At 49.0% G+C, this 10,258-nt stretch overlaps 2 protein-coding genes and 1 long non-coding RNA gene across 4 annotated transcripts in view; 1 reads left to right on the top strand and 2 right to left on the bottom strand.

The window, feature by feature from the left end:
• Positions 1–55: 55 nt before the first annotated feature.
• On the bottom strand, positions 56–1,888 carry NT5C (5', 3'-nucleotidase, cytosolic). The gene is made up of 5 exons (XM_059380279.1): positions 1,604–1,888; positions 1,010–1,110; positions 867–927; positions 552–666; positions 56–425 (listed from the first exon to the last, which is right to left on the bottom strand). The coding sequence occupies exons 1-5, from the start codon at positions 1,799–1,801 to the stop codon at positions 265–267; spliced, it is 636 nt and encodes a 211-aa protein (XP_059236262.1). The 5' UTR covers positions 1,802–1,888; the 3' UTR covers positions 56–264.
• An 83-nt stretch (positions 1,889–1,971) lies between these two features.
• LOC132004152 (uncharacterized) overlaps positions 1,972–10,258 on the top strand; it is an 18,015-nt gene continuing 9,728 nt past the window's right edge. The window contains exons 1-3 of one of the 2 annotated variants that reach the window (XR_009400430.1): positions 1,972–2,521; positions 3,461–3,570; positions 8,528–9,586. This is a non-coding gene — a long non-coding RNA (uncharacterized LOC132004152). Of the gene's footprint in view, positions 2,522–3,460; positions 3,571–8,527; positions 9,587–10,258 lie in introns of those variants that run through there. The other variant, XR_009400431.1, reaches the window with a different exon arrangement.
• JPT1 (Jupiter microtubule associated homolog 1) overlaps positions 4,813–10,258 on the bottom strand; it is a 17,043-nt gene continuing 11,597 nt past the window's right edge. The window contains exon 5 of the mRNA XM_059380282.1: positions 4,813–5,083. Within this exon, the coding sequence (XP_059236265.1) occupies positions 4,935–5,083 (149 nt within the window). The 3' untranslated portion in view covers positions 4,813–4,934. The remainder of the gene's footprint in view (positions 5,084–10,258) is intronic.

Here is a 10,258-nt window from a genome sequence, read left to right as displayed (position 1 = left end):
GCCCCTCCCAGGGCTCCTGTCCCTTTACCTTCCCAAATAAAGGGCCTTTAAAGAATGCTGAGCCAAAGTGTTTTATTAAAAAGGTTCCTGAGTGATTTTCCCACCAAGTTTCCTTGCCAGCCATCTTGTTGGGTTCCAGGTGGCTGGCTTGCGAGAATAGCAGTTACTGTGTCTCCCTGTTCTGCAGTGCCGGGGGCCACCACCACGACACTGCCCTGTCGTTCAGCTCTGCTAGGGTTCCCTGCTGGCCTGCCTTCCCTTCCTTCAGCTACTCTCCACTGTTCTGGCCCCCCGCTTGCTTTCTATGATCTCCCTCCAGTTGTCACTCCAGGAGAGCAGCCGTCTCTTTGATGGGGGTAGGGCTAGGTGCTGGTTGTGGCAGCAGGTGAACAGGATGTGCTCCCAGCTTGGGGTCTGCTCTTGGCCTGGGACAGGACATGGGAGAAAGGCAGTGAGATGTAGTCTGTAATCGTGGTTATTTTACTCCCTCTCCCTAATCCCAGCAGGCCAGCTGCCTGGAATGTTGCCAGAAAAACAGGTCTAAAACTAACCTTGAATGCTGTCCTTGTCATCAATGAGCAGGTCCCCCAAGACCACTGTCTTGTCCCTCGTCAGGATGATGCGCTCCACAAACTGGGGCCCCAGGTGTTTCTCTACCCAGCGGTACTGTGGTGAGGACACAGGTCTGTCAGTAGGGCCAGTGAGTAAATACGAGCTAGTGGAGTCTCCAGCCTTTGAGAGATGCTGCTCCCCGCCCACCACCACCGCCCACCACCACCGCACTTCCTGTGTTTCAGTTCTGCTGGTTTATTTTAAACATCAGAACTTAGGAAGCTGTTTGCTAGGAAGGGTTGGGGTAACCGCACCTTCTCACCCACACAGTGCTCGTACTTCAGAAGAGGGCTGGAGCAGATGAAGACCTCGGTGCTGCGCGGAAGGGGCATAGTTAGTTGGGGGTGGTGCCCGCCCTCCCTCCACCGCCCGCCGCCTCCCCTCAGCCCTTCCTCACTCCTGCATGTTGTTCATCTCCCGCATGGCTTCCACGGCTCCAGGGATAGGCTCCAAGTCTAGGAAAAAGCCTGGGGCTTCATACACACTGGCCACTTTGTCCTGAAAGATACCGTGTTCTTGTCCCAGCTTCTACCTCCAGCAGATCTAGCCCCAGGGATGACTCTCACAGTAAGACTCCTGGGGGACCCGTCGGCAAATCAGAGCCACAGAGGCAGGATTTTGCATCCATTCTTTCAGATTTTCTTGTCCAGGGCGAACAATGGATTCTGAAACGAGGGTTTTGCTAAACAAAAAGGAGGTGACTCTGGAAATGGAGCAGAGGCAGTCTTGCCCAAGGGGAGGGCTCCCATTCCTAGGTGCCCTGTGGGCTCGGGCTCCCCGCTTTCGGGGACACTGGGGGGTCGGGGCTCTTGCTCCTGCTGACAATGTGGGGTCGGGGTTCCCGCTCCCGGGGACATTGTGTGGTCGGGGTACCTGGTTCCCCGGCTCTCTGGGGGTGGGGAGGCCTGGCTCCTGGGCGCCCTGTGGGGTCGAGGCTCCCCTCCCGCCCACGACCCCTCCCCCGCTGCGTTCCCGCCCTTTCCCTACCTACCCCCAGGTCCGGCCGCAGGGCTCGGTACTGTTCGCGGGCGAGGAAGCCTCGGCGCTCTTCCAGCGCCACGTGCGGTTCCCCGGGAAAGCGGCGGCGGAAGCCCCGCAGGAGGCCCCCCTCGAAGTCGGCCAGCACGCCGTCCATGTCCACCAGCACCCGCACGGGCCGCGCGCGCCGCGCCGCCATCGCCGCCGCCATCACTGCGGGCGCCCGGCCGGGGAAGGACGGGGTGGGGGGGCGGAGGGGGAGCGGGCGCTGCGCCCGCAACTTCCGGAGGCGCGGGGTGGGCGGGCGCACCGGGGCTCATTTGCATGCGGCGCCCCGGGGACCGGCCCCGAGGGAGCGCGCGCGCGGCCTTCCCCGGGCGGCGGCGGCGCGGGGCGGCCTGAGCGCGCGCGCGCATGCACGTCCGCCGCCCCCGACTCCGCAGTGGAAGACCCCAGACCCTGCGAAGACCTCAGGGCTTCTTAAACCCGTGGGGCTGGCGCGAGCCCCAGAATCCCGACTTCGAGTCTCCCGGCCGCCGCCCTCCCTGCCTGTGGCGCGGGGCGCAGGAGCACGCGGGACGCGGGGCCGCAGCCTTCAGCGCCCGCAGCCTCCAGGGCCCGCCTCACGGGGGCGCCCAGCGCCTCTGAAGGGAACGGACGGCTAAGGGGGCGGGGCTCCCGGGGCGCCGGAGTCGGGAGCCGCCGCGGCGAACGTCCAGTTGCACCCCGAGGTGACGACAAGCTCCCAGCTCCGGTAATCGGGAGTGTCCTTTCTGCGGGAGGGACCTCTGCTCGGAGTGGGGCGTTACAGCCCCATCTGGAGAACGCGGAGCGCTGCCGAGTTTTGTTGATGCTGCTTCGTGGGCTTCACGCCGTCTTCGGACTGTGTCCAGATAGATTGACCTGCGACTGCAAACTCGGGTTGGGTTAGGTGAGCGTCTCCCCGCAGTTTCCCACTGAGCGCCCCGGTGCTTCCAAACCAGTGCTAACAGAAGCATTGCAGGCGGGAGACTAGTGTCGCGTTCTAGAGCGATCTGATGAAAAAGCCTTAAGACGTGGAATCGGCATAAGCAATGCGGAGTCCGCCAGTTTTCCCCTCCTTCCCACTCACGTCACACAGCCCGAGTCCCAAAGTCCAGATCGTGCGCACCAGATACTGCTTGTTCTGCCCGCGTCATCTTATGATTATTCGACTCCACTTTCAAGACCCTAAGCTAAGTGGAAAATGTAACACCCTTAGTAAACATGTTTACATAGAATTCCTGAAATCTGTTGTGATACCAGAATGACTGGGAGAACTAACCTCCTTCACAATACTTGACTTCTGATGAGGCACTTATCTTGAAAACAAAACAAAACAAAAAACACTGAAGTTACGAATTGTGACACAAATCAGAGACGTCTCTTTTTTCCAGGATCCCCACCATCAGAAAGAAGGGTGCAGCTAGGGTTCCTACCTCCTGAGTGTCCTAAGAGAATCCGTAACTCAGGCTAGTGTTTGTAGGGCTAACCTGTTTTAGTGAAATTGGACAGATCCTGTAACAAAGCTGTTGACGTCTCCATTTTGCAAATGCTTTGCACCATAAGGGAGAAAAACATAAAACCCCCAGAACCTATAAACACCTTTATTTTCCCAAAGAAATATCCAGGAGTTCAAGTGAACCAGTGATTATGCTTATGATCTCAAAGATCTCACTTTTTCAGAAAGGAAATTGGTCCCTAAATTACAAGACAAAAACCACAATTTAGTAGTGTAGCTAGACCTAAAACCCAAGTCTTAATGCCCAATTAGGACATTTAATATAGCATGTTGACCTATAACTTTCTGCCTAGAACCCAGGAGTTTTTTCCTTATCTTCTGTCTCCTCAGATCCTCGTCTCTCTTTCTTTGGAGTCCTCTTCGGTAACCTCACACCACTGAGAGGCACCTTGCAAGATGAGAGGACTTAAAATCTTACATGTTACTGCCCAGCACAAATGGTAGGTGGAGAATGTAAGATATAGTAGCTAATAATTGTTTTATCATTTATCCATACTACTCATGTATTTTAGTACCACAGATACCATGTTGGTGCTTTGAACTCCTGCTGTGACTTTAAATGTTTTTCTTTTAAAGATTTTATATATTTCTTTTACGGAGAGGGAACACAAGCAGGATGGGTGGGAGAGGGAGAAGCAGGCTTCCCACCAAGCGGGGAGCCCAGTGTGGGGCTCAACCCCAGGACCCTGCGATCATGACCTGAGCTGAAGGCAGACGCTTAACGACTGACCCATCCAGGAGCCCCCAACCTATTTTCTTTAGAGAGAGAAGCCCACTTCTCTGGGTTTTCATTAGTTTGTCTTGACTTGAATGACTCATCAATCCTTGGGCAACAGAATTTAGAGTAACAGAGAAAAAAGCAACTAAACAGGTAGAACATTGAAACAGTCTCAAAAAGATGACACAGGACACAATGTTTCAAAATTTGTACATTGTTTACTTTAAGCAACAGTCCAGGATTGTGAAGTACAACACACATTTTAAGGATACTTCAGTTCAAGGTCAAGCACCAGCATCATGCACACAGCTTCAAGTTACCGAAGAAGAGCATTGCCCCCTTGGGGTCTGTTTACCACAAAGACCCACTTCTGTGTGGTCACCGCCCTTGCTTTGCTTACCACTTGGAATCTGTCAGCTTGAGCGTACATGGAAGCCTTCCTCTGCGTGAGAGCAGCGGGCTTAGCTCGTCATTAGTTGAGTTAGTATCTGGCTTATCTCTTAAGGTTCAAAAATGAAAAAGGCAGTTTTTTGCTTGGCAGGCAGCAAGGCATATGAGGCGCAGGCCTCTACTGTTCCATATGGCACAGGGAGATGCTTTTAGCAAAGGCCACTGACAAGGTAGGCCAACAATGAGGAGGTTTGGCGTAAAGACAACCCTGTGTTTGGGGGCCTAAAGGAACGGTGCCTGTGGACTGTTCACTGGTCTGTCCAGTCAAGGCTTGGTCAACCCAAGTAAAGCTGACAAGAAAAGGGTTTTAAAAACCTCAGTACAAAAGATCCTCTAACACATTTGGAACCAAATTGTTCTTAAAAACACTGTACTAAGTGTCACAAAACTTTCCCTCCAATCTACTACTAGAAAACACTCATGCCATGGCCTACAGACCCAGAGGAATCAGGACAGAGAGAGAGAAACCTGTTCTTTGGGGGGGAGGGGGAGAAAAAAAAAAGACAGCAGTACATAAAGTGCTTCTTTTTTAATGAAACAAATCCAAAAGATGTACAGTCAGGCTCAAGTTGTGCAGTTCACAAGCATGGAGGAAACAAAAACAAACAAAACGACAAGAGTTCAAGAGAATCGGAGCTAACCCAGGACGAGGCTGGACTTGCCACCAGGGGGATTTCTTCGGGATGGCACTGGGGCCGGAGCCACTGGGCTGGGCACAGGGGCAGCGGGCACAGGCTTCTCCTCGCTCTGCCCCAGGCTGGCCTGCAAGTCTGTGTCCACATTTTCTAGGAAAACAGAAGAAACTTAGGGCTAATAATTATTTCTAGGTAGAATGAAGAATCTTAAGATTTTCTTGAAGGATGGTTCAGATCATACCTAGAGGTATCAAAGCATACACAGAGATAACAAATCATACCTAAAGAAGGCAACAATCGTTCAACTATGTCCCCATAATCCAAAACCAACCACCGTCAGTCTTTTTGTCATATTTGTACCCAGGCGCTTTTCTATGTGTGTTTTTTTTTTTTTTAATTTTTTTTTTTTAATTTTTATTTATTGACAGAGAGAGATGACAAGTAGGCAGAGAGGCAGGCAGAGAGAGAGGAAGGGAAGCAGGCTCACTGCCAAGCGGAGAGACCGTTGCAGGGCTCGATCCCAAGACCCTGGGATCATGATCCGATCCGAAGGCAGAGGCTTTAACCCATGAGCCACCCAGGCGCCCCTGTGTGTTCTTTTCTAAAGTATACACAAACAGGAAGATGTTTTTTGTGCGTTTTTTTTTAAAGATTTTATTTATTTATTTATTTGACAGACAGAGATCACAATTAGGCAGAGGCAGGCAGAGAGAGAGGGAAGCAGGCTCCCTGCCGAGCAGAGAGCCCAACGTGGGACTCGATCCCAGGACCCTGAGATCACAACCTGAGCCGAAGGCAGCAGCCCAATACACTGAGCCACCCAGGCGCCCTTTTTTGTTTTTTTTTTAAGGTTTATTTATTTGAGAGAGAGAGAGAGTGCAGGGGAAGGGGCAGAGGGAGAGGAAGAGAGAGAATGCTCAAGCAGGCTGCCTGCTTAGGCACAGAGCCCGACACGGCTTTGCACACCAACCATTTAGTAATCACTTCACTTTAAAATTTGCCAGACTGGAGCACCTGGGTGAGGCAGTTTCCAAACTTGGAAAAGTTTGTTTGTTTGTTTTCTTTTTCTTTTCTTTCTTTCTTTCTTTCTTTCTTTTTTTTTTTTTTTTGGAAAAATCTTTGTTCCAAGTCAAAAGTGACTGCAGGGGCGCCTGGGTGGCTCAGTGGCTTAAAGCCTCTGCCTTTGGCTCAGGTCATGATCTCAGGGTCCTGGGATCGAGCCCTGCATCAGGCTCTGCTCAGGAGGGAGCCTGCTTCCCCCCCACTCTCTGCCTACTCTCTATCAAATAAATAAATAAGATCTTAAAGATTAATTAAAAAATTAAAAAGTGACTGCAAAATGCTGGGCCTCATTTCGGTATTAAAACATCAAATTCAATTCAGGTGCATATTCTTTCTTTTTTTTTTTTTTTTTTTTTTTTTGACACAGAGAGAGAGATCATAAGCCACCCAGGCGCCCCAAGAAATGTACTTTAAGTCCTTCAAAGACTAACCATTAAAAGTTCATGTTCCTGAAACCCCTTGTACCAAGTTTTAATTTGGCCAACTTTGATACTGAGAAGTCCAAGGAGGAAGAGGTCTAAGATTGGAAACTCAACAAAAAAAAAAACTCAAATAGAAACAACAACAACAACAAAAAACTCAAATAGGGGCTCCTGGGTGGCTTAGCAGGTTAAGTGTCTGTCTTCAGTTTGGGTCTGCTCAGCGAGGAGACTGTGTCTCCCTCTCCCCCACCCCCCTGCTCGTACTTTCTTTCTCTCAAATAAATAAATAAAATCCTAAAAAAAAAAGAAGAAAACCTCAGAAATATGCTACTGCTGCTTTTGACATTACCTTTTATGAACATTTGGAACTTTCTATAGAGGTAACATAACACATACAATGTTCTATACTATCATCAACCAGCAGTAAAAATCAGTCTGAAGGGACGCCTGGGTGGCTCAGTTGGTTGAGCAGCTGCCTTCAGCTCAGGTCATGATCCCAGCGTCCTGGGATCGAGTCCCACATCGGGCTCCTTGCTCAGCAGGGAGCCTGCTTCTCCCTCTGCCTCTGCCTGCCATTCTGTCTGCCTGTGCTCGCTCTCCACCCCCCTCTCTCTCTCTGATAAATAAATAAAGTATTTTAAAAAAATCAGTCTGAAGCTTTCCAAATTGACAGTCCTGACAAACAACAATGGAGCGAGAAAGGGTCACCCCACCTTCCTCCGTTTCCCGTTGCCACACTCTTGTTGCACAAATAAGTATCTCTTAAATATGTCCCATTTACTGTAAATACAAACAAAACCCAAAACCCGACATTCTGAAACAACCCAAGATGGATGATTACAGAGCATAACTCCACCTGAGCCAGCCTATAAGCAATTTTCTTGGTGCTGCTAGAAGTTGGCCTCACCAGTACCCAGGCTCCAACAGCTCCCGTTGTCTGTCTGCATCAGGCAGTTAGGAGTACTTCCAAAGGACACAGCTCATTACCTTGCAGCCCTACCGTGGTCATTTATTTTCATAAAATGATTTTTATTTTTACCTTTTTTAAGATTTTATTTATTTATTTATTTGACATAGAGAAATCACAAGTAGGCAGCGAGTCAGGCAGAAGTAGGAGGGAGCAGGCTCCCCGCTGAGCAGAGAGCCCCATGTGGGGCTCGATCCCAGGACCCTGGTATCATGACCTGAGCCGAAGGCAGAGGCTTTAACCCACTGAGCCACCCAGGCACTGCTTTAAGACTCTTTTTAAAGTGATCTCCACACCCAAAGTGGGCTTGACCTCACAACCCCATGATCAAGAGTTCTATGCTTCACAGACTGAACCAGCCAGGTGCCCCTCCATTAAACTATTTATTTCATTTTATTTATTTATAAATTTTAGGTAGGTTCCATGCCCAATGTGGGGCTCGAACTCATGACCCTGAAATCAGGAGTCTCATGCTCCACTCACAGAGCCAGTCAGGAGCCCCTCCATAAAATGATTTTTAGATAAATCAAGCTCACACCCACCAATCTTATGTCTGTCTTTCATTATTAAGGGAACAGTTTTGTCTTTCATGACTAGATAATATGCCAAGAAAGAAAAAAAAAAAAGCACATACGAAGAATAAACAATTCTTAATTTAATTTAAATGCTCCTTTGTCTACTCAGAACTACTCCAGCCAGAAAGAATGAGGCTAGTCTGTTACTCCATCCCTTTAGTCTATAATGACACAAGTACAGGAACTGAGAATAAGGCTTTAGAAACTTATACAGAGGGGCGCCTGGGTGGCTCAGTGGGTTGAGCCTCTGCCTTTGGCTCAGGTCATGGTCTCAGGGTCCTGGGATCAAGCCCCGCATGGGGCTCTCTGCTCAGCGGGGAGCCTGCTTCTCCCTCTCTCTCTGCCTGCCTCTCTGCCTACTTGTGATCTCTATGTCTCTGCCAAATAAATAAATAAATAAAATCTTTAAAAAAAGAAAAGAAACTTACACAGGACCTGACAGAGAAAGCTTCTGTCTGTTGAATCTAATAACTGAAAAATGGGACTTTAAACACAAACATGTCTACTAGAATAGCTAACTTATATACCCCTGACTTGTCTTTCTTCCTCGGCACATCAATGAGCTCAGTGAACGGACACATCAGAGTAAATGATAAAGTGCTTATTATAAGGATGAAAAAATTAGAGCGTCGAGAAGTGCAGCAGGCTGTCTAACTTGCCTAAAGGCGGGAAACACTTCGACCTGAATCCCATGGACCTTCTCCCTCCGCTGCAGATTTCCCACGTGCTCCCTTTAGCCATTGCTGTATTTCATTCCCCGAAAAAGGAAGGCAATTTTCCTTCTACCCCCAAAAAATCTGTCTTATTTAAACTGAGTAGGAACAAAGAAAAAAATAAACTGAGCAGAGTAGCTTGACTTTGAAGCAAACCTGGCAACAGGACTGGGGTTGACTTCTCCCCACCAGGCGGATCTTGAATCGTTATGCCCTTGTCATTTCATGACAAACGAACTCAAAGTAAAGACTGTCCGACTACCCAACTCAGGGTGCTGTTTACCTGAAGAATCTCTAACAAGCTGAACGGGGGTGAGAGAGGAGTCGTTATTAGCAGGAGAAATGACACATTTTTTCCTAACTTCATCAGGGGCTCTCACATATTTCTTCAGGCTCCCCAGATTGCTAACTCTATCTCCTGTCCAAAAGTAGGGACTAAAGATGATTCTTGCTAAGTCAGGTCTGATGGGAAGTACTTCAGAACACGAAAAGCAGCAAAACTGAAAAGGCCTGAAGATTTCTTTACCTCCAGAAGAGTCTCTGCAGACGGAACACACTGGACACGAACAATAACATCTTCAGTCCAGTGAGAAAGTGACTCGTGCACTGAGGAGAAACCCTGGTAACGCTCACAAGGGTTCAGGAGATCCTTCTCCCACCACGCTCACCAAGAAACACTGTCTGAGGGGCGCCTGGAGGGACCTCTGACTTCAGATCAGGTCCATGATCCCAGAGTCCTGGGATCGAGCCCTGCATCGGGCTCCCTGCCCAGCGGGGAGTCTGCTTCTCCCCCATCCCTCTGTTGCCCCCCCCCGCCCCCACTCGTGTTCTGTCTCTCTAAAATAAATAAATAAGGGGCGCCTGGGTGGCTCAGTGGGTTAAGCCTCTGCCTTCAGCTCAGGTCATGATCTCAGGGTCCTGGGATCGAGCCCCGCATTGGGCTCTCTGCCTGCTTATGATCTCTCTCTGTGTCAAATAAGTAGATAAAATCTTTTTTTAAAAATTTAAAAATAATAAATAAATAAATAAAATCTTTAAGAAAAGAAGAGAAGAGAGAAAAGAAAAAGGGGAGGGGAGGGGAGAGAGAGAGGGCAGGAGAGGAATCTGGTTCTTAAACCTGTTCTCACAGAGTGTAATGGGAGGAAGAGGTCCCGAGGAAGCAGCCTCTGTCTTCTGGACCAGACAAGGCCTTCCGGCGGCTGCATTTCACTGAGTCAACTTTCACCCGATTCCTACTGCCTGACACACACGAGGCTTTCATTACGCGAAGTAATTCTCTGGCACTTGTTAAGGAAGATTCAATAAATACTTCAAAGATTGACTATCATTAAATAAATGATTATAGCTCATTTCCACATATAATTGGTAACATGGATGCTGAGAATTTACATCTGCCCCCTAAATCATCATCTGTAAGATCACAGAGGTACCCGTGTCTTGCTAAATAAGCACCTGAGCATAAAAATCAAACAAACTTGGTCATTAAACGTTGTAGGCCAAGCTTGAAATGCCAGCACTTATTACTAAAAAGCTCTTATTAAGAGTAACAGATGCTGGGGCTCCTGGGTGGCTCAGTGGGTTAAGCC

The sequence above is a fragment of the Mustela nigripes genome, chromosome 16, assembly GCF_022355385.1.
Source record: "Mustela nigripes isolate SB6536 chromosome 16, MUSNIG.SB6536, whole genome shotgun sequence".
NCBI classification, from domain to species: domain Eukaryota; kingdom Metazoa; phylum Chordata; class Mammalia; order Carnivora; family Mustelidae; genus Mustela; species Mustela nigripes.
This window is presented reverse-complemented; position numbering and strand designations above follow the sequence as displayed.

Bases quoted from the DNA above. Each gene is read 5' to 3' on its own strand.
- NT5C (XM_059380279.1), bottom strand. From the start codon at position 1,801: ATGGCGGCGGCGATGGCGGCGCGGCGCGCGCGGCCCGTGCGGGTGCTG. The intron at 667-866 runs GTGCGGTTACCC...TCCTCACCACAG, and splicing joins AGCACTGTGTGGGTGAGAAG to TACCGCTGGGTAGAGAAACA. The intron at 426-551 runs GTTAGTTTTAGA...GTCCTGTCCCAG, and splicing joins TGACAAGGACAGCATTCAAG to GCCAAGAGCAGACCCCAAGC.